The sequence below is a fragment of the Balaenoptera borealis genome (genome assembly GCF_965194805.1).
Source record: "Balaenoptera borealis genome assembly, chromosome: 11".
NCBI lineage: Eukaryota > Metazoa > Chordata > Mammalia > Artiodactyla > Balaenopteridae > Balaenoptera > Balaenoptera borealis.
Window position 1 is genome coordinate 7,404,540 of NC_138868.1, and position 22,119 is coordinate 7,426,658.

Consider the following 22,119-nt stretch of genomic DNA (forward strand, 5'->3'; position numbering starts at 1 on the left):
TGGAGTTCCCCCGCACCTTTCCTCCCTGAGCGAAGAGGTTCCGCCAGAGCCCTGGGTTCCCCCAGCTTCGCAGGAAGGATTTTGTGGAACTGGTCGAGTCGCTGTCCTCCCAGAAGGAGGACGAGTCGTGGCTTCCAGCCCTGCACCCCCTCAGACAAGGGCCTGCGGAATATGTCCCTAGATGCAGTGGACGGAGCGCGGGCCGTGGAGCCAGAGAGGGTATGTCTGGCATCCTGCCACTGCCTTGTTACGGGGGTAGCAGCTCAGTTTCCCCTATTCCTAATATTGGGGTACATATTTCACAAGGGGGCTGTGAGGATTAAATGCAGGTACAGTGCTGCACAGAGCCTCTAGCGCAGTGTTTCTCAAGGCCTGGTCCTCTGACGTGCATCAGAATTGCCTTCAGAATTACTTGAGGTGCGTTGCAAAGACTCTGGGCTCCCCTCAGACCTAGCTTATTTTTTTTAAGTCAAGTAATTCTGGTGCACTTGAACTTGAGAACTCCTATTATACGCTGCTTAGAAGACACAGTTGGCACATCTTAAGTGACTGATGGGATGTGCTGACTGAGGGGTTAGGTGGAGATGTTGAGGATAATTATCAGGTTTCCGATTGGGACAAAGGTACAGCTGTTCACCCAGGTGAAGAGCTGAAGATAGGGAAAGACTTGCAGTTCAAATTGAGACACGCTGAGTTTGAATGGATGAAAAGGAGAAAAAGACTGTGTCAATGTGGTCCTTGAAACATCACTTATGATGGGCTGGGGGGCCAGGGATGGAATGGAAACCACTTTATTCTTTGGCAGGGGTCCTGCCAGCCAAACACAGCCCACCACCTGTTTCCATACGGCCTGTAAGCTTTTTTATTTTTCATTTTTGAATGGTTGAAAAAAAATAATGGCATTTCATGATGTGAAAATCATATGAAATTCATATTTCAGTGTCCATGGGAACACGTCCATGCCCATGCATTTACATATTATCTATGCCTACTTTTTGTTTTTTAATTTATTTATTTTTGGCTGCCTTGGGTCTTCATTGCTGCGCATGGGCTTTCTCTAGTTGCGGCGAGTGGGGGCTACTCTTTATTGTGGTGCACGGGCTTCTCATTGCGGTGGCTTCTCTTGTTGCGGAGCACGGGCTCTAGGCATACGGGCTTCAGTAGTTGTGGCACGTGGGCTCCAGTAGTTGTGGGACGCAGGCTCCAGTAGTTGTGGCACGTGGGCTCAGTAGTTGTAGCTCGCGGGCTCTAGAGTGCACGCTCAGTAGTTGTGGCACACGGGTGTAGTTGCTCCGCGGCATGTGGGATCTTCCCAGACCAGGGCTCAAACACGTCCCCTGCATTGGCAGGCAGATTCTTAACCACTGCACCACCAGGGAAGCCCTATGCCTACTTTTAACTCCAACAGCAGAGTTGAGTCATTGCAACAGAGACGTACGGCTGGCAAAACCTGTAACATGTACTATCTTGTTTTTCACAGAAGTTTGCTGACCCCTGACTCTATGGGATACTCAGAGGCTGTATAAAAAATATCCATGAAGATTTAAGCTTATCAAGCTATAATCTTAAGAAAAATGAAGAAAAGAGTATAAAGATTTAGGGGCTTCCCTGGTGGTCCAGTGGGTGGGATTCTGCGCTCCCAATGCAGGGGGCCCGGGTTCGATCCCTGGTCAGGGAACTAGATCCCACATGCCTGCTGCAACTAAGAGTTCTCATGCCGCAACTAAGAAGTCCGCGTGCCACAACTAAAGATCCCACATGCCGAAACTAAACATGCTGCAACGAAGATCCTGCATGCCGCAACTAAGCCCCAGCGCAGCCTGAACAAATAAATATATTCTTTAAAAAGAGTATAAAGATGTAGATCTACTCCAAGAAATCTATAAACTTCAAAAAAAAAAGTTGCAGAATACTGTTAAGAAAAATTATCCAAAATTTGGAATACAAACAGTAGCATGACCTTCCAATATCATACTGGGGCATTGTTTCACAAGCCCGCCCAAGGATTATTTAATTACCTATAGGAGTGTACATTTGTTTGATCTTGCTATTTAGATATTGTCCCAAAGAGATGCAAAACATCTATATCCAATGGAAAAACAACCTCAAAATTTGGTTTGTTTGCCCTGTAGCACACCTGCCAATTTTGTATCTAACCTAGTAATCATGTTCTAATACTCCTCTTTAAATGCCTATCAATATCCAGCTCCTCAAGATGCATTACTACCTTACTGAGGGGGAACCCCTTCTCCGATGAGTTAATACATCTTAGTTACATGCTTATTCTTTATTTAGATATCATGTTTTTAACTTTCTGAAAATTATACTTTGACAGTACATATGGTGTGATTTTGTTTTTTAAATTATGCATGTAGATGTACACGTAGGTGTATGAATTTACATCAAGAAGGGACTCAGGGCTTCATTGGTGGCACAGTGGCTAAGAATCCGCCTGCCAATGCAGGGGACATGGGTTCAAGTCCTGGTACAGGAAGATCCCACATGCCGCAGAGCAACTAAGCCCATGCGCCACAACTACTGAGCCTGCGCTCTAGAGCCCGCGTGCCACAACTACTGAAGCCCATGTGCCTGGAGCCCGTGCTCCGCAACAAGAGAAGCCACTACAATGAGAAGCCTGCACACCGCAACGAGTAGCCCCCACTCGCGGCAGCTAGAGAAAGCCCGCCCGCAGCAACGAAGATCCAACGCAGCGAAAAATAAATAAATAAAACAAATAAATTAAAAATAATAATAATGATAAATTTATAAAAAATTTTTTTTAAAAAGAAGGCACTCAAAAGATGCCCACTCACCGAACTGTTGAAGGGGTTACCTCTGTAGGTGTGGGGGTGGAGGGGGGAGACTGGTACATTCTCCTCTGTATGCCTGTGTATGATGCAAATCTTTTACAAGAACATATTCATACACTACGGGGGTAATTCTTTTAAATGACATTGAGGTAGGAGCCCTAACATAAAAACGTTCGTTTGGGGCTTCCCTGGTGGCGCAGTGGTTGAGAATCTGCCTGCCAATGCAGAGGACACGGGTTCGAGCCCTGGTCTGGGAAGATCCCACATGCCGCGGAGCAACTAGGCCCGTGAGCCACAACTACTGAGCCTGCGCGTCTGGAGCCTGTACTCCACAACAAGAGAGGCCGCGATAGTGAGAGGCCCACGCACCGCGATGAAGAGTGGCCCCCACTTGCCACAACTAGAGAAAGCCCTCGCACAGAAACGAAGACCCAACACAGCCAAAAATAAGTAAATAAATAAGTTAATTAATTAAAAAAAAAAGAAAGCTCCCTCTACAGGCCTTCCTGACTCCAAAAAAAAAAAAAAAGTTCGTTTGTATTCAAATGAGAACTAAAGTGCAAACAATTGTTTCAATAGTGTGAACACAGCTGGGCATCGGGCATCACCCCTTCAATGTGTTAAGATGAGGGTCTGAGGGTCTCTTGTGATTAATGACACTGGGCAGCAATAATGGATGCTGGTGTCAGGCTTTATTCAACCTTACTGCTTCCAGGCAGGAGACTTCCGGTCTTGACCTGACCTGGGACCTGACTTCTGGGGCAGACAGTCAAGCAGGAGGCAATGGGGCTGGCCAAGTTCAACATCAACTCTTCTTCTACAGTACTTTAGTTCCTGGGAGTTTGCTTGTCCCTCCACACCATTTCTGGCCAGTTTTCTGACTTATTTTGTTGACAGTCCTGGAGTTCTCACCTCTCACATGTACAGAGGAAATGTTTTTTTCTTGGCATCTAATTGTCCCTGCCCATTCCACAGCCTCGGGTAGAAGTGGATATTAGTCTTAGTACTGATTCCCTCACTCACTGGCTGCGAAAACTTGAGCTGACAATCCCTCTCTGTGCCCCAGGCTTGTGTGTAAAATAGGATTTGTGCCACCAGTCCCAGCTTTCTCATGGGACTCTTGGAATGGTAGAGACAATGAGTGTTAAGATGCTGAGTGCTGGAAGGCAGCAGAGGGGAGAGCTGGTCAGCATCATGTGTTGGAAGAACATCTGAGGAGAAGATGGAAAAGCCAGTTGCTCTCCAGGGCCCACCTGGGGAGGATGTGGGAAGGTCCTGGGACAGCTATGGAGAATCTGTTGTCCCTTCCCTTACTTCCTCCCCATTAGGGGTTGGAACAAATACTTGGAGCTTGTGATCCAGCCCAGGCCTGCCCTCACCTGGTTATATCCTCCAGTTCTACTGGAGAGATCTCATTAGAAGAGATTACACCTGACCTCTCATCTGCCTAAGACTTGCTGAGGACCTACATGCCCCTTCACTTTTTTTTTTTTTTTTTGGCTCCGTTGGGTCTTCGTTGTTGTGCGCGGGCCTTCTCTAGTTGCGGCGAGCGGGGGCTACTCTTCGTTGTGGTGCGCGTGCTTCTCATTCTGATGGCTTCTCTTGTTGTGGAGCATGGGCTCTAGGCACGCGGGCTTCAATAGCTGTGGCTTACGGGCTCTAGAGCGCAGGCTCAGTAGTTGTGGCACACGGCCTTAGTTGCTCCATGGCATGTGGGATCTCCCTGGACCAGGGCTCAAACCTGTGTCCCCTGCATCGGCAGGCGGATTCTTAACCACTGCGCCACCAGGGAAGTCCCCCCTTCGCTTTTCTGAGCCCCAGTTCTTCATGTGCAGAATGTGCCCACACTACCTCCTGTGTGGAACTGTTGAGGACTTAGTGAGAAGATTCGCCCAAGAGCACAAAGTGTGTGGGCTGGGATGGTGAGGTACGCTGTCCCTCCCTCAACACGCTAGGGCCCTGCTGCTCTGTACCTTTAGCCCAGCCCCCCTCGACAATTCAGAGCTGCCCTGGCCACCCATGAAACACTCTTGTATTGGCTGGAAACAGCCTGTGCTCTAGAATCTTGTTCTCTACGTCCTCCTGATTCTAGAATCCTACGGCTATTCCAGACTGTGCGCTTCAGAACCGGAGGAGTCGGCTGCTTCTCCTGGGCAGTGTCCGCTTGTTCAAGCTGTACCATCTGCCTTGAGTCTGTGCTGCCGCCAGGATGCGGTGGCGGGACCGTGTGGCCATGCTCTTCTTCCCACAAGGCATGATTCTCACCATGGCTGCACTGATGCTCTTCTTCATACACCTGGCCGTCTTCGCCAGCGACGTGCACAACTTCTGCGTCACCCACCACTATGACCGCATGAGCTTCCGCTACACAGTTGTCCTGATGGTAGGCCAGGGCAGGGGCTCGAGGGCTGGTCAGGGGAGGCCCAGGGGCTGATGGAAACCCCCCTGTTGTGTCAGGGGGCCACTCTCCCACGGGATGGGGCCTACAGTTCTCCCAGGTGATCGGCATCTGCTGGGCCGCCGTGGGGTCACTCTACGCTGAGATGACACAGGACAAGTTTCGTCGATGCTTTTCACTGACCATCCTGAGTGAGTAGGGTGTACGCAGGGGGAGGGGGGAGCTCTGGAACCCTGAGATGCAGCAAGGAGGGGGCAGGGAAGGCTGATGGGGGCTCTCTCCTCTGCCCAGTGCTCAACGGAGCCATGTTTTTCAACCGCCTGTCCCTGGAGTTTCTGGCCATTCAGTACCGGGAAGAGAACCACTGAGGCCTGGGGCCCAGGCTGAGAAGGGGGAAGGAAAAGGCTGCTTCGGGTGTTTTAATAAAGTCTGTCATTTATTTCCACCTGTCAGCTCCTTTGGGGGAGGGAGAGGGCAAGCTGGAGACCCAGGAGGAGCAGGTCAAGACAAATGTTTAGTCTGCAGGAACCCCAGGCCTAGCCTGCAGCCACTCTGGTGGACTTGGCTTTGGGCCTGGGATCTTACTGTCTCAGCTTTGAGGAAGAGGAGCAGAGAAGGGCCCCCGGACCTCCTCCCCTACCCACCCTCAGGCCCCCCAGCTCCTAGGCTGGCCCAGCCATAAGCAAGGGCTCAGGAGGGACCCACACGGATGTGAGGGTTCATGAGCGGGTCCAGGTTGGGATCGCTGTCAGCCGCAGCCCGGCCCAGGCGAGACATGAGCACGAGGAGGGCCAGGAAGCCCAGCAGCCCCAGGAGCAGCAGCAGCCCTGCCCGCTGGAGCAGGGTCAGCGGCCGCTTACGAGACCCAGCCCGGCTCCTGGGGGGACGAGGGGGAAGTCAGGTCAGGCCTCCAGTCCCTGGCGGCCCCTGCAGCCGGGAGAGGAGCCCCAGCCATGACGCTCGTCTTCCGGCCCCAGCGCCACCATCCCTGAGCCTGGTTTCCTCAAGGGTGGTCATCCCTGCGCCTGCCCACTACCAGGCTGACTGTGCAGCTCAAACCAGCTGAGGCAACAACTGTGTTCTGAAACTGGAATGTGTCGGGCATAAGGAGAGTCACAAAGATCGGGGGGTGTCAGAGCAGGAAGGGGCCTCAAAGAGCCCGAGTCCGAATCTCATACGTAGCGCGCAAGGGAACACTCTGAGGGGGGCAGACCCAAGCCCAGGCTTCGGTGCACAGCCCCTATACCAGGTCCCATTATTACCCAGAACAAGCCCCTTTTGTCATGAAATCGTCCTGCCAGGGTCTCTGGCTCTCACTTCCCCTCCTCCCCCTTCCTGGCATCCTGCCCCACCTGACCCCATGTACCTGAGCAGCTGGGCCAGCCAGCCCAGGGCAGGCCGGCGACGGTACTTGTCATCGTCACAATCCCCATGGAGGCCTGGTGCCCGGTCATCATCCCGCGTGTCATACACCTTCCTTGCGGCTGAGGCTGCAGGGGCAGAGCCACCGGCATCCACAGGCTCAGGAAAACGGGCCCATAGCGTGGTGGGGAGAGGGGAGGGCAGGAGATCTCGGCCCTTCTCAGCCTAACAGAGCATCTCGGAATTGTGGGGAGGTAACGTCTGTGATGGAGTGAGGAAGGGTCCCTGTGGGTGGGTGTCCAGACCCCCGAGCTCCCTCCACGCAAAGCACCCCACTCCCGTTCTCTCCTCCTCTGGCCTGGACAATTCCCCGGCTCACCGTGAGTCAAAGACTCGGGATTGCTCATGTGGATCACCGTGTGCTGCTCGGGTCGGCTCGGGGAAGCGGGGGGCCGGGGGACTTGGCTGTAGAAGGCTGGGGCAGCAGAAGCGCTGGCTATCTCCTCTTGTTTGGCGCTACCACTGGCTATGGGCAGGAAGAGAGCTGTCAGCAGAACAGGGAGGCAAGGGCCCCAATAGCAGGTGGAGACCACCACTTACCATTAAAGCTGGACCAGTCAGAGAAGTCGGAAGTGTTGAGGGGCTCAGGCTCTGGGCTCACCACCTCGTCAATCTGGAGGAAAGAACAGATGTCACCAGCCTGCCCAGTGCTGTCCCCACCCACCCACCTGGCCCAGGTGGGACCCAGGGGAGACAGGCTCTCACCAGAGGAAGACCCAGTCCTGCCCGGGCCCAGTTGACTGTGGCCAGCTTCTCTCTCAGTGCGGAGGCCACGGGGCCGGCCAGGTTGGTTGGAGGGAAGATGGGGCCACTGCAGCTGGGGCACTGGTAGCCAGCAGGTGCTGTGTTTTGGGGTAGCTGGGCAGCACGTTCATTGAGGCAGGCCCAGTGGAAGAGATCTGAGGGCCCATGAAGTAGCGGAGGAAAGATATGAAGAAGAAGACACTTAGGACCCCTAGCCCAGCAAGAGCCCCCAGCCTGCTGCAGAGATAACATGCACACATAAGTGTAAGCCCAGGGCCTTCTCCTGCCCATCCCCACCCCAAGTCCACTTCATCAGTATTCCCTAAGACTTTGGCCTTCCTGGCCACCACTATCTGACTAAGTCAAGGCAGATGCTACCAAGCTTCCCAGCCCACTAGGGGGTGGGGGGGGGGTGGGGAGAAGATGCCACCGACCCTTTCCATGAGTCCTCTCTGGACTTGCACTCATCACAAGCTCATTGGGCTAACAGCTCATCAAGAACAGTTTCAGAAAAGGTTACTAGACATAGACACAGGCACACGTATGGGTGTACACATCCATGGGCACAGATATACACGTGTTTATATACATGTAGTCAAACACAGGTGCCATCCCCTACATCCACACATACGGGCACACTAACTCTCACACATCTATACACTCACGTTTGCTAACACTCAAGCACCCTCACCCAGGAATTCTCCTGCAACCCCACAACACACCTGTGCTTATATGTTCACATACAACAGTTACCCATTCATTCACCCATAGTACTAATGAATACACTAACACTTACGTAAAGACACAATGCACGTTCAATTCATGCACATATAAACACACTCACAGTGAGAAACACATACATGGAGCGCACTCTTTTACACTAGTTCCTTCAAAAAGTGGAGCTAAGGCTCTTACACCAGAGTCAGGTCAAGGTCATGACACATGCCCCTGCTGACTTCTTTTAGCTGACCTTACTGTGAGGAATGCAGTTCCTCTCTGTTTAATCTTGGAATCAGAAATGGATCCTGAATGTCTGAAAGCCCCATGCTTTCAGCTCACTGCTGGTATGCTACTGCTCACAGCTACAACCACACCCACAAGTTTGACTGGCTCTCGCTCAACCCTAGAGATTGGCAGGGAAGAAGCTAGGAGCTTTAATTTTTAGGGAAAAACACTAAGGCCTCGAAAGGGGAAATGACTTGCCTGAGCTCACACAGCAGGTAAGTAACCTAGCTGGACCAGAATCTGGGGCTCTAGCCTCCCAGGCTTGAGAGGTCACTGTCCTGCTGCTTGGGGAGTGCCTGGAAACTGGTCACGCTGGGCCTGTCCTGATCCCCCCATAAGGTGCCCAGGCCTCACCATAACAGACCAGGCGGGTCGTCTCCCGGGCGGCCAGGGGTATGTTGCAGAGGCGGCAATTGGGGTTGTAATCGCTATCTTGGAGCCACTGCAGGTAGGACTGGACGATGCACTGAAGTGGGAGAAAGAGGTCACAACTGGAGCAAGAACTCCACAGCCCATCTCCCCAAAGCCCAGATGCCTTTTTTCCTCTCATCACAGAGGAGATTCATCCTTCTGTTTGACCAATCAATAAACATTTATTGAGCACACACCCTGTGCCAGACTCTGACTTAAGCACTGGGGATACAACAGTGAACAAAATAAACTAAGTCCTTGTCCTTGTGGCGCTTCCATTCTAGGGCCAGGCCCTTCATGGATTTGGAGGAAGTCAATACTACCTGCCCAGCTAGTGCCCTGCTCAGCCGCTCCCCTGAACACCCACCTTGGCGTGATTGGCTACCAGGCAGTGCTCGCAGACGTTGACCCGGTGTTCGAAGCAGAATAGGTTGGTCACCTTCCTCTTGGGGCACTTGCAAAGCCCCATAGTCGACCCTGAGGAAGGGGTCTGAGTTGGCAGGGAGCCAGGTTCTGGTGGCCGCCACAACGCACTCACCAGCCCAGTTGTTTCCACTCTTACCTGCCCTAGACACCTCTCGTACTCGCCCCAACCCCAAACTCCTGCCCACCGTCCCTCTCAATTCCGGCCACGCCCCCTGCATAAATCCCGCCTCCGGAGACCCCAGATTCCTCCCGCATCCCAACCCTGGCCAGGCACCTCCATCAGTCTCTCCGATACCACCGGCCCCGCCCCCAGGGGCCCCTCCCGAGCCCCACCCCCTCCAAGCCCCGCCCCCACCTTCCCCACAGACCCCACTCTCTGTGTTACTAATCGGCTGCGGCACCCGTCCCCACGGGCGCGAGCGCCGGTCCGAGGCGCGGAAGGTCACACAGCACTCAGTCGAGTTCTCGCTCAGCTCCCTCCAGCTCAGAACCCTCCGATTATCCCTCCACTGCCACGTCTCTTCCGGGTGCGGCGCGCGCTGATGACACTGCGCGCCTCTGGCCCCGCCCCTGCAGACGCTAGACGTGGAGGCGGGTGGAAAAGGGGTGACCAGAGCTCCGCGGCCCTCCCGCCTTACGTCACTTCCGCTTCCTCCCGGGTAAGGCGGGTAATTCGAACGTTTGCACTTCGCGTTGGCGTGAGCCCTGGCGGCGGCGGCGGCGGCGGCGGCGGCGGCTGCGGCAGTAGATATCGAGACCAAGGCTAGACATGTCTGAGAGGCGAACCCGGTCCGGAGGGGCCGCCCAGTGCTCCGGTGAGCGGAGGGCGCGCGGGAGAGATGGGGCTGAGCCGTTTGTGGGACGCAGTTCGGTGAGGAAGGCCCTCCCTCCACCGCCCTAGGAGGCTCGTCCCCAGCCCGAGAAGGCGCCCCCAAGGGGCCTGTTTGGGAACCTTCTCTCGCTCTCTTCAGCACCTGTTCTCTAGACTCTGGGGTCTAGAGTCCTCCCCTACCTGCTAAATTTTTCTCTTTCCAGGGCCCAGCGCCCCAACTCCCACTCAGTCTCTGCGGAGGTCCCAGCGGAAATCAGGCTCTGATCTCCCAAGCATCCTCCCGGAAATCTGGCCTAAGGTGAGCCCCGGGTTCCTCAGTTCCTCCTGCCCCGGAGGCCCCTGGGCTAATGTAGAGCTCAAGTTCACCCCTCTTCTCCAGGCACCCCAGGAGGCTCCAGTCAGAAAGCCCATCGTCTTGAAGAAGATCGTGGCCCACACTGTAGAGGTGAGGGCAGAGAGAGGGATTGTAGGTGGGGAGCCAGAATTGGGATCAACTAGTGTTGATGTGATCAACTAGTGTTGTCTCCACAGATCCCGTCTGTTCACTCGCCTCGAAGGAGCCCCCGGGTAAGTTCATTTTCATTTTCTTAGTTAAGGGGAATCCAGGACAGACAGTCTAGAGCTGGGGCGGAATATAATGGCTGCTTACGTCTGCCCAGGGAGCTGTTTGCTGTATTTGAAACAATTTGCCTTTGGACACCTACACGTGTCACCAGTCTTGCTTACTTCCTGCACACTTGGTGCGTTTAGCTATAGATGCCCTGTATTCTCTACCATTTTCCTTTAAAAGTTGAGCTGTGTCTTAACTACTTTCTTCTTCCTCGTCTGTTGTTCTCAGTGTAGTATAATGTCCTTAACTGTTTTAGCAGAAGTTATTGTTAAGGATGTCTCATTAGAAGAAGATTGTACCTGAAGATATAATGAATGAGAAATACCAACTGCCTTTGAGTGGCTCACGGGGCTTACAGTCAAGTGGGGAGAAAGACAAATAAGTGATAACACAGTGTGCTGAGGACCGCAATAAAGAAAGTACTAGATGCTGTAAAGGCACCTAACCCAGACCAGGTAGCTCAGGGAATGTTTCGCAGAAGAAGTGTTTAAACTGAGTCTTTGAAGACAAGTTAGGAGTGTTCTAGGCAATGGAAGCTGTGTTTGCAGATGCCTGGAGTCCACAAGGAAAAGCATGAGGTTTGGGGAACAGCAGCTTTGGTGTGTCTGCCCCAGACCTTGTCAGGGGAGGGAGTGTGCCAAGCCAGAGCAGATCCTGATGAGGCATGAGGATGAGCTTCAACTTCATCCTTTGTTCTGTGGGCAGCTTTGGAGAGTCTTAAGGTAGTGACTGAGGCAGGCTTGGGTGTTTTAGAAAGATCTCTTTAGGGTCTGGGTGGAGAATGGATTGCAGAAAGCCTTCTGGGGACCCCCAGACCAGGTGGGCGGGCATGAAAGGAATCCCGAAGTGAGATGGTGGGAGCCTGAAGTTAGGTAAAGGCAGAGTGCTCCTCCTTCCCCTGGCTCACCGCGTGACCACCCGTCACACAGGACTCAGCTCACAGGACACTTCCTCCCCGAAGCCTTCCTGATGTATTCCTCCATAGGCTTTATGAATAGCCGAGAGTATTTTGTTTGCATGTTTGTTGTCTTAGGGGCAGGGACTTCTGTCTCCCCTGTGGTGGCCACTCTTTCTTTTTGGTTGAATGATAGATTCATGAGATATTGAACAAAGAATGCGCGATGACTGCTTGGCTGTAGGGATTGAAGAAGAAGTCGTCTGGGTGACTCCCATTTTGTTCAGCATCCCTTTTACTAAGACTCATGGGGCAGATTCCCCAGAATCTGTAGCCAGGAAATGTCTCTCTTGATCATCAATATAATTCTATTAAACCACAAGGGTCCCTAAATTTGTCTTGTTTCTCACCTTGTCTTGGCTGTCACAAAGCTCAGTGTCAAGTTTGTGGAAGTTAATTCAGTGATTATTTATGGAACACCGGCTCCACGCAGGGCCCTGCTGCAGGTGTTGGGCACAGGCAAGGTCGACCAGACAGATGAAGACGCTCACACGTGACACGCACATTCTAGTTGGCGTCACAGTCACCCAGCGAACAGCCACAAGCAGATAGTGAGGCTCACTGTGCGGGAAAGAGGTCATTGTGACAGAGGGTGACTAGCAGAGGTCAGGAGGGGCTGGCCTCCCTGAGGAGGCAGCGTTTCAGCTGAGATTGGAACTATGAGAAGCCAGTGTGTGAACCTCTTAATACACATGTCAGATTAAGTGCTTTCCTGTTCAGAACCTTGCCATGGCTTCCTGGGTCTCGGAGCAAGGGTCTCCATGGGTCTCCCCTGACAGTGGCCAGCAAAATGCCCTGTAACGCCCCCATTACCTCTCGAACCCCATGCTCAGTTCCTCGCCTCACTCCCTCTCACTTCAGCCACACTAGCCCTATTGTTCCTTGACCCTGACTGGCACACTTTCACCTCAGGACTTTTGCACCTTCTGTTCTCTCTGCCTAGAACATTTCTCCTCCAGATGACTTACTCCCTCATCTCCTTCAAGTCATAGCTCAAATGCTGCCTCAGTGAGGCCTACACTGACCTACACCTGCTTAAAATTCCAAACCCCTCCCCCACCCAGTATGCTCAATCCTGTTGTTTTTTTCCAAAGTGCTTAACATGCGACATGATTCTCCCTATCCTCTATTTCCCCACCAGAGTGGAAGCACTGTGGAGACGGGGGTCTTCTTTGTTTTCTTCCCTGCTGTACTGCCGGTGCCTGGCAGGTGACCAATAAGGATGTATTGACTGGATGGACATTTTAGGTCCTGTGGGTCTTTCCCTTCTGCCCTAAATCTCCTTGGGCCTTTCTTGAAGTAAGTAACACAGCCAAGTAACAGGGAGGCGTTCTCTCTTCTGTCCTGGTACAGATCGCTGTTTTTTTGGAGAAAGAAAACAACCCTCCTAGCAAGGAGCCTACTCGGGAGGACCTCTTCCAGACATGCAGTGTCCCTGTCACCTCCGCTTCCACTCCTGTGCTGTGCTCCCTGAATGTTGAGTCCGACTCCGGGGAAGGAGACCTGGACGCCAGAGACTTGGAAATGTCAAAGAAAGTCAGGCGATCCTACAGCCGCCTGGAGACTCTTGGCTCTGCCGCCACCTCCACCCCAGGCCGCCGGTCCTGCTTTGGCTTTGAGGGGCTGCTGGCGACAGAAGACTTGGCTGGAGTCTCACCTGTGGTGGGTTCAAAGTTAACTGAGGTCCCCAGGGTCCCTGTGAAGCCCTGGGCCCCAGACACAACTCTCCCTGGAATCTCTCCCCCGGCCGTGAAAGAGAAACGAAAGAAGAGGAAGGTGCCGGAGATCTTGGTGAGTGAGGGGCAGGGGGCCTTCCTCTGCCATCACGCCAGACACACGGGGAGACGCACTGGGACACGTGCAGGGCCGGGGCTCGGCCCTGGCTGTCACGGGGGAAAGGCGGCGCCTGCAGGGTATGGGTGGAAATGCTCCAGCCAACGTGCCCGCTTCTCCACTCACCTGCCCCCATTTCTCTTCCCCCAGAAATCGGAGCTGGATGAGTGGGCCGCGGCCATGAATGCTGAGTTTGAAGCTGCTGAGCAGTTTGATCTCCTGGTTGAATGAGATGAAGTGGGGGTGTCCCTGGCCAGACTCCCCTTTTCCCCCTGTACATAGTCCCCTCTCCCTGTGGAGAAGACACTTGGGGTCCCCTCCCCTGGTCTTGTTACCTGTGCACGCGCTGTTGCTGCACATGAGGCCTGTCCTCTGAGGGCTGGCACAGCGGCAGCAGCCGTTTCAGCTTGAGGAAACGGGGCCCGCCTGGCCCAGGCCCGCACTGGTGTCCTGTCTGTAGTCAGTCACCTACCATCCTTTCCCCACTACGTCTCAAAGAGTATCCCAGCCGGTTTCCAGTCGGGCCTCAGACTAGGGAGTAGGAATCACTGGCCCAGCCAGAAGAGGTTAAAGGGCTGGGGGCTGGGGGTGAGAGAGAGCACCTCTGCTCTTGTGGGGAAATGTGGCCGCTCTGCAGCAGCCCCAGCAGAGATGGATGCCGAGGGCCACAGCCAGCCTCGGGCTTTCTCTACTGAGTTGCCTCTGCTGGGGCTTGGTTCCCAGCCATGAGCGCATCTAGGTAACGAGGCTTGGGTTTCCTCTTAGATTCTGTAGATGGTCCGGGAGGACTGTCGCCATGGATTGGAGACAATTCTATCTGTGAGGAAGAGGCAGAATATTCAGCCTATAGTCTTAAGTTTTGAAGGAGGGAGGGAAGCCTTGGTTGGGTCTCAGATCGTAAATGTCTGCTGCACAGAAGCTGTGTTTTATAGTTCCGTGTGCTGTTGCTGAGATGTTCGGTTAAATGCAGGCTGATGGAGCAGTGGCTGCTTGGGGAGAGGAGGTGTCCCCAGACCCCCCAGAACCTGAGGCTCAGGGCATCTGGGCTGATAACTGCAGAGGGCAGGAAGGGGCCCATGGCAGGAGGCGCCCCCTCTTATCACTCATACCTGTTTTATACAAAACAAAGTGTACAGCGTCTACTTAGCTCTAGAAGAAGAACTTAGGAGTTGAATGGTCCTGGTGACATTAGCATTTCGTAAAGTTCTAGGAAGCTTTTCTCACGTGCCAGAAAGGGGCCAGGGTTGATAGCAGTTTTAACTTTCAGCTTCCTTAGTGTGCTCTCACAGGAGGACACTGCCTGAGGTAGGTGCTAGGAGTTGAACTAGGGGGAGGGTGGGGTCATCTCATTGTCTCTGGGGATCCCCACTCCCCTAGCCCCTGTTTCTCTTTTCTCAATATTGTTAAAAGGTGAGCTTTCAAAGGCTGCCCAACCACAACTTCCGCCATAGCCCAGGCCTTTGTGCCTTTTGATGTTTACAGGTTCACGGAAGTAGGGGATAAGGGGAGTGTGGAGAGGCTAGTGGATAGCAGAGAATATCAGGGAAGATGAGCGCTTGCTTGGTTAGGGTCCTGAAATGGCACAGGCCTGGTGGGTGCTAGTTAAACTCTTTGCAAGGCCTAGGAGTCCTGAAGAGTCTCGTCCTCGCTGGCTGGCGGGACAACTCCTGGGAAATGTCTTAGTCCTGCAGAATCGGGAGTAGCCAAATGATGTTGAGTTGATGTCATGACTGCAAACTTCTCTCTGTCCCTGAAAAAGTAAGAATGGAGTTTAAGGAAAAACTGGGGTTTGTTTTTTAAAGAAAACAACAATTAAAGAGTTTCTGCCTGTTCATACACTGTTTCTTTTGTTGGGTCAAAGGCAGAGCTGAAGGTGTGGGGCCCAGGAAGCCGTGCCTTCTTTGGGCTGTGTCACCAGGGTTGTCCCTTTGTATGGGGGGCCGCCAGCCTGGCCTCCAGTAGCCTGTGGTAGATCACTCCCACCCCCACCCCACCCCCAGGTCTGTTTTTTCTGTCCAGTCACTCACCCACTCCTCTAAGAAGGGGAGCCCCGTACCCTCCTGTCCCAGGAGGAAAGAAGTCGGTCTGGGGTGAGGCTGCTAAGCTTCGCTTAGTGCCTGGGAACCAACCCTCCAGCCCACCCCGAGTCCGGCTCTTATTCCCCACCCCCTCTCCCTGACAGACTCCTGTGAAGGAGCCAGTTCCTCACACACTGGCCCAACCGGGGTGCTCTACAGCAGTGGGTGCGGAACCCCCTGGGGAGCTAGTCAAAGGTGCGATTCCCAGGAATTACCGCACTCGGCCAGAGGAGGCCCAGGGACATATGTGCACCTTGATGCAGGTGTCACAACCACTGTCCTTCCCCTCATCCTTCCTACGCTTGTCCTTGCCTCCTAGTCCTTAGAACAAATTAAAGCCTTTAAATTCTTTAATTCTCCCTAAATCTCCCCACTTCTACCTCCTTCCCTTACCCAGAGGAGAGCAGGCTTCTCTTTTCAAGGCCAAGCTTCGCATTTTGGCTTTTGATCCAATTCCCTCATCTCTGAGACCTTGTTCCTCTTTCTCCTACAAGTCTTAAACAGGCTTATGTTCATTTTATTGTTAAAAACAACCACCCTAATCCTAACCAAAAAGTTTTGTCCAGCATCTGTTTTCAGCTACTATTATGCCTTTCAAGGTTAAGCTCCTTGAAAAATGTTCAAAAGTTGCTTTCTGCTTCTGTTTCATTTGCTTTGGGTGCCCTCATCACTCCATTTACTGCTTGGGCAGAAGTAACCAGTGACCCCCTAATGCCCAGTGCTAAAGACTCAGGCCTCTGTAGCCTTGGCGGAGAACACCTTCTTGGGGCCATGGCATTGCTGGCCCCTCTTTCTTGGATTCCCCTGAAATATCAGGACACCCAGGTCCAGTCCTGGACCCTCTTTCCAATCTGCTTGCTCTCTCTGGGCCGCCTCCTTGCTCAAGACTTGCTAGTCTATCTCCAAACCATACCTCTCTCCTGGGCTTCAAACTGGAATCTAGAACTGTCTTCTAAAACTATCTCAAAAGATGTTAAAAAAAAAAAACAAAAAATTGTATCTCAATTCAGAAGTCATCGCAAATTCAGCTCATCCACCAGCTTGCCTTTTCCTGTGCTCCCCCTGATGTTAGCAACACCACCAGCTGACCTGAGTCGCACAAGCCAGGAAACTGGGGGGCCTCTGCAGCTCTACCCTCTCCTTTACCCCATCCCATCAGCCCCACTCTCAACATCCCTCCATCCCCATGGCCACTGGACAGTTGCTCTGGCCTAGTGGGTCTTCTTCCCTTTACTCTCACCTCTCCAAACTGTCCACACTGCGGCCAGAATGAGTTTTCTAGGAGACAAAAATATGATGCTGTTTCTCCCCTACTTAAAACGCTTTGATACAATTCATTTCTGGGTACGATACCCAAAAGAATTGAAAGCAGGGTCTTAAGATATTTGTACACCCATGTTCATAGCAGCATTATTTACAATTGCCAAAAGGTGGAAATAACACAAATATCCATCAGTGGATGAATGGATAAACAAAATGCAATATAGAGGTACAATAGAATATTCAGCCTTCAAAAGGAATGATGTTCTGCCATGTGCTACAACATGGATGAACCTTGAAAACATGCTAAGTGAAATGAGACACAAAAGGCCAAATATTGTATGACTCCATTTATATGAGATACCTAAAACAGTCAAATTCATAAAGACAGAAAGTAGGATGGTAGGTGCCAGGGACTGGGGCAGGGGGGAATGGGGAGTTCTTGTTTAACAGGGACAGAGTTTCACTTTGGGAAGATGAAAAAGTTCTGGAGGTGGATGATGGTGATGGTTGCACAGCAATGCGAGTGTGCTGAATGCTACTGAGCTGTACACTTAAAACAGTAAACTTTATGTACTTTGCCGCAATAAAGCAAAAAAAAAAAAACAACCCTTTGGTGACTTCGCATTGTCCATGCCGTCATGTAATGGATGGTTATTGGGTTTTGGCTGCCCAGTCTCAACCTCTACAAATGCGCTGACTGCAAGACGCCACTTCCCTCCATGGGCATGAAGAGGCCAGACACTTGCTCCCCCTGATCCCAGCAACCAGGACATAGGCATCTCACCTGAGCTCAGCCAATCAGATTTTTCATGAGGACCTGGAACAAGGACCAGGAAGACAGGGAAGGATAATTGAGGATTCAGCGAGGTGGTGGCCTCGCGTGTCCAGCGGCAGCCCTGGGCCTCCGCCGTCCAGTGTGGAGATGGCAGAACACTACAGTTGGCTCCTGTGGCAGGGTCCTCACGTGGTCCTGGCAGCCAGCATCCCATACATCCTGCCCTTTGAGTCTGTTCTATGAGTTCTGTGACTCCCTAGTATCCTTCCAATAAAGTCCTTTTTTGCTCAAATTAATCAATGTTGTTTTCTCTTGTTTGCAACCCAGAGCCCTGTTGCTCCAGACTGCTTGGCAGGGCTCATGAGGACTCCAGAGTGAGGCTGGTGGCCACATCTCCAGTCTAAGGCCCACAGAACCAGTGCAGACCCTGAGCTGCTGTAAGGTCCTCGCCTCCCAGCCTTTGCTCAGACTGCTGTCTGCCTCACCTACTCTTCCCAATCCTGTCTCACCTGCTGAGTCCTGACTAGATTAGGTTTGGCTTTGGCTCAAGCGTCACCTCTGCTCAGTCTTTCCTACCTGCCTGTCCCTTCTGCAGTGACAGCATGATGGGTAACAGCACAGATTCCAGAGTTCAATGGAGTTTGGATCCTGGCGCTGCCAGTTTCTAGATGTGAGACCCCAGGCAATTTAATTAATTTCTCTGTGCCTCAGTTTCCTTATCTGTAAAATGGGAACAATAATAGTACAGGTTTCCCCGCTATCTGAAAGTAGAGCATTCCTGTGACCCTTTTGTAAGCCGAAATGGCGTAAGCAAAGACGCAATTTACCTTAGGTCACAACAGCTTGCTATCGGATACACAAAATAAATCGAGGTTAAAGCACAGATGTTCACAATGCTGAGATGTCAAGTGCAGTTCCCGGTGGAAGAGCTTGGCGGGGCCACTCTGGCTGCTCAGGATGTGAGCTGCCTCTGTACCGGCACGCTGCAAAACTGATGCTGGATGCTATTTTCGCTTTTTTCCTAAAAATGAAAATTGTCTTCAGATTTCTTTCGATTAGCAAAAACAGGTGCTAATGTTAGGTCTTTTGTAAAAGTGACTGGCATAAAGTGAACTTTGGAAAAGTGGGGGATACCTGTCCCCACCTCATGGGGTTTCGGTGAGAGAGGGAACGATACAGGTAAAGTGCTTAGTACGTGATACGTGCTCAGTGGACAATAGTTGTTTTCAGGGAAACCTGACCACTCCCTCCTTTCTAACTCCCAGACCTCTCTCACAGCTCCTGTAAGCTTGAGTCTGTCTGTTGGGCACACACATTTACACGGTAGTCTTAGCTCCGAGGGTGGAGGCAGAATTGTATTTGTCTCTGTCCCCCCAGCATCCGGGCGCGTCATGGATGAATAGGGATGGTGGTTTCCCTCCAGCCTGGTCCACAGTAGCTCACACCCTCCTGTAGGAGCTGGGGGCTGAGAGCTTCTGGGTGCCCTGGAGGAGAGAGAGGTGCAGGTGGAGTCAGGAGCAGTGGCCCCTGGGTGGCCTGCGCTCGGGTATGGGGCCTCTGCCTCCCCCAGCATGAATCCTGGCTCCAGCCCCAGGGCTCACACTGACCCCCATGGCCCTGGGAGTGGGCTGCACCCTCCCTCTTCCACAGGACAGCTTCCTACCCGGCCCATGGCCCTCACCTCCTCACCCTGAGTCCTGAGCCTCTGCAACCGCCAACCTTCAGGTGAGGCCTTGGCCCAAGGCCCGGGTGGTCCTCCCAACATATGGGCTTCAAGCAGGCTGCCTTCCCCTCAAGTATTTCCATCTCCTGGCTGGCAAGTTGTCAAACTCTCTGACAGCCATCAGGTTGAGACTCGGGTAGCCCTGGGTCTGAACACTGGCTTTGAGTCTTCTGAGATTATAGGCAAGTCACTTAGCTTCTTCAAGCCTCACTTTTCTCTTATGAAAAGTGGGGCTAATTTTCTTTCTTTCTTTCTTTCGTTTTGGCTGCATTGGGTCTTCCTTGTGGTGCGTAGGCTTCTCATTGCGGTGGCTTCGCTTGTTCCAGAGCACGGGCCCTAGGCGCGTGGACTTCAGTAGTTGTGGCGCGTGGGCTCAGTAGTTGTGGCTCGCAGGCTCTAGAACGCAGGCTCAGCAGCTGTGGCGCACGGGATTAGTTGCTCCGCGGCATGTGGGATCTTCCTGGACAAGGGATCAAACCCATGTCCCCTGCATTGACAGGTGGATTCTTAATCACTGCGCCACCAGGGAAGTCCCAAGTGGGGCTAATTCTACCTCTATTACAGAATTGCTCTGGGGATTGTTTTCCAGGTTGATGGTCACATGCATAGCACCTGGTAGAGTGTAATAACTGACTGCTAGTATTCTTGTACTCAGTCCATGACTGACTCCTTAAAGGAGGAAATTCCTTTTTGTATCCTCCCCACATTCAGAGCAGGGCCTTGAACAAAATCAGGGCTCTGTAAATATTTGTGGAGTTGAATACCCATTTTACAGGCTAGGAAACTGAGCCTGAGTGTCTGGGGCTGCCCCACCTTTGAACGGCAGAGCAGGACTTGAACCCGGGTTTATGGATTTTCAGCTCCGAGCTGTCTTCTCTCTAAATCTGAATTAAGCACCTATCTGAGCTTGGCCAGTGGGACCCTGAGGGGGCACCAAGGGAACCCCAGGCATTCTCTGGGGAAGAGCTCCATGGACTGCGGGGAGAGAGCTTGCGTACAGTCAGCTGGTAGACAGCCAGGCTGAAGGCCGGTGGGGGCACAGAGGGAAGTCAAAGAACTAGTGACCCTCGACTCCCTATCTTATTACAACTTCCTGTATCTCTAATTGTTCAGATACACACCTAGATCTCCAGTCATCCGCCTCTCCAATCCTTCCTGGTTACTAACTGGTAACCAGGAAGCTGTTTGTGCCTCCCAGTTTCCTCTGATGGGTACCAACAGGTGGGCATGGTGTTAGAGTTGCCAGATGTAACAAATAAAAATATACAGGATGCCTGGTTAAATTTGAATGTCAGATAAACGATGAATTTTTGTTTAGCATAAGCAAAACTCCGATAAACAAGGAGTAATTTTGCAGTACAAGTGCGTGCCATGCGATGTTTGGGACATGATCATACTAAAATAAATCTCACTGTTTATATGGCACTCAGATTTAACCAGGCATCCTGTATTTTATTTGGCAACTCTGTGTGGTGCATTGGTACGTAGCACGTACAGACCATGCTCGCCATCCCTGGTACTAACACAGCGTAGACACTTGTCATGGGCAGCAGTTGTGCGTGCCCCTCTCCTTCACCCCCAGGGCCCTGGGCTTCCGCCCCCAGGGTCTCCTCCTCCCATCCATCCTCTCAGCTACGGCCCAAACAACCCACACAGACAAACACTCAAAGGCCTCCCATGCCTCCTTGTCACCTGGGGGGCCACAGCCCAGGCCTGCTCACCCTGGGAGTTAGCGGGAGCACCCCACGCCTGGACGCACCATGCCTGTTGGCACCGTCCTGCCCAAACCATTCCCTCTTCTGACTTGCCCTTCTTCCTTCTCCGGCCAAGATACCGACTCGACTCGTAGATCAAGCAGATCAAAGACTCCCTCGGTGGAGCCTTTCTGGTGCTCCTAAGCCAAGTGGCTCCCTCCTCTCTTGGTCAAGGTTTTCTGTACAGGCCTCTGGATGGCACATGTCCTTGCCCTGTGGTCACCTAGGAGCCTGGGCCACCCCTTCATCCCTGGGGGCTTCTCCTGGGCAGAACCGGGTCACAATCATCTATCAGTGTGTTCTCAGGGCCCAGCCCGAGTCTTGTCCCACAGACAGTGGTTGGTCCACCAATGTTTACTGGGGACCATTAACTTCAGAGTGGATTGTATTCTATCATGTTCATAAGTCATCGTTTACTTACCTTTTCTTACATTTGGGCCCTTTAGGCAGGTTCCAGTTTTTCTTCATGGTGTAAATCGGCTACCGTGGACCTCCATGTGAATTATTTTTATTTCCTTTGGAGTTGTTTCTTTAGGCCTAGTTTCCAAAGCAAAGTTACCAGGGCAAGGGTCTGGCTAGTTTTGTAGATCTTGTACGTTGCCGGCATCCCTTTGGGAAAGATCAAACCCGGTGGCAGAGCTCCCTGCTTCCAAGAATCAGCCTACCCTGAGGCACAGCGAGTCCCCAGGGTAACAGGCCCTCTGCGGGCACTGCCAGCCAATGAGATTCTGTTTACATCACATGCACAGGACTGTGGTATTTCAGGCGCCATCTGGAAAGGTTCGATGTAATGCAGAGAGCACATGGCATAGAATTCCTGCCACAACCCACAGGACTTTCCGAAGCCCAGGTGGAGCTCAGTGTAAAGAAAGACGCGTCTGAGGTCACTATTTGTTCTCCAATTGGATTGTCCTTCACCTTTTGGCCAGCAAGTGTACAAGATTCTGAAAAACTGGAGAGCGAAAAATGGTGACGATTCCATTTGTTGACTTACGGCTTTCTGTGACTTGGGGAGAAGCTGCTATTTCAAGCCTGCTTGGTGGGACATCTTACACCACCTCGTGGAGACAGAAGCATCCT

The 22,119-nt window shown here is 52.4% G+C and overlaps 3 protein-coding genes across 13 annotated transcripts; 2 read left to right on the forward strand and 1 right to left on the reverse strand.

Annotated features, from left to right (window-relative positions):
• Positions 1–9: 9 nt before the first annotated feature.
• Positions 10–5,890, forward strand: TMEM262 (transmembrane protein 262; the record flags this gene model as incomplete). 4 transcript variants are annotated; one of them, XM_082340933.1, is made up of 4 exons in its annotated part: positions 10–219; positions 4,922–5,193; positions 5,300–5,399; positions 5,500–5,653. In XM_082340933.1, exons 2-4 carry the CDS (start codon positions 5,020–5,022, stop codon positions 5,574–5,576), a joined length of 351 nt encoding a protein of 116 aa, XP_082197059.1. In that variant the 5' UTR covers positions 10–219; positions 4,922–5,019. The 4 variants fall into 4 exon arrangements, with proteins under 4 accessions (XP_082197059.1, XP_082197058.1, XP_082197060.1 ...); XM_082340932.1 differs by having other exon boundaries at positions 11–219; positions 4,903–5,193; XM_082340934.1 differs by lacking the exon at positions 4,922–5,193 and adding an exon at positions 806–852 and having other exon boundaries at positions 131–219; positions 5,268–5,399.
• On the reverse strand, positions 848–9,798 carry ZFPL1 (zinc finger protein like 1). 8 transcript variants are annotated; one of them, XM_082340920.1, is made up of 8 exons: positions 9,353–9,503; positions 9,158–9,267; positions 8,734–8,845; positions 7,336–7,529; positions 7,171–7,243; positions 6,950–7,096; positions 6,575–6,698; positions 848–1,337 (listed from the first exon to the last, which is right to left on the reverse strand). In XM_082340920.1, exons 1-8 carry the CDS (start codon positions 9,432–9,434, stop codon positions 1,325–1,327), a joined length of 855 nt encoding a protein of 284 aa, XP_082197046.1. In that variant the 5' UTR covers positions 9,435–9,503; the 3' UTR covers positions 848–1,324. The 8 variants fall into 8 exon arrangements, with proteins under 8 accessions (XP_082197046.1, XP_082197042.1, XP_082197047.1 ...); XM_082340916.1 differs by lacking the exons at positions 848–1,337; positions 9,353–9,503 and adding exons at positions 5,624–6,085; positions 9,585–9,798; XM_082340917.1 differs by lacking the exons at positions 848–1,337; positions 9,353–9,503 and adding exons at positions 5,775–6,085; positions 9,602–9,768.
• Positions 9,799–9,859: 61 nt separating this feature from the next.
• Positions 9,860–15,280, forward strand: CDCA5 (cell division cycle associated 5). Its single transcript, XM_082340927.1, has 6 exons — positions 9,860–10,031; positions 10,252–10,346; positions 10,428–10,493; positions 10,580–10,615; positions 12,967–13,404; positions 13,597–15,280. The coding sequence occupies exons 1-6, from the start codon at positions 9,986–9,988 to the stop codon at positions 13,675–13,677; spliced, it is 762 nt and encodes a 253-aa protein (XP_082197053.1). The 5' UTR covers positions 9,860–9,985; the 3' UTR covers positions 13,678–15,280.
• The last annotated feature ends 6,839 nt before the right edge of the window (positions 15,281–22,119 follow it).

Coding starts and splice junctions, on each gene's coding strand:
- ZFPL1 (XM_082340915.1), bottom strand. CDS start 9,434: ATGCAGGGGGCGTGGCCGGAATTGAGAGGGACGGTGGGCAGGAGTTTG. Junction 7,097..7,170: donor TGACTGGTCCAGCTTTAATG/GTAAGTGGTGGT, acceptor TCCTGCCCATAG/CCAGTGGTAGCGCCAAACAA. Junction 6,699..6,949: donor TCCCGAGTCTTTGACTCACG/GTGAGCCGGGGA, acceptor CTGCCCCTGCAG/CCTCAGCCGCAAGGAAGGTG.
- CDCA5 (XM_082340927.1), top strand. CDS start 9,986: ATGTCTGAGAGGCGAACCCGGTCCGGAGGGGCCGCCCAGTGCTCCG. Junction 10,494..10,579: donor TCGTGGCCCACACTGTAGAG/GTGAGGGCAGAG, acceptor TTGTCTCCACAG/ATCCCGTCTGTTCACTCGCC. Junction 10,616..12,966: donor CGCCTCGAAGGAGCCCCCGG/GTAAGTTCATTT, acceptor GTCCTGGTACAG/ATCGCTGTTTTTTTGGAGAA.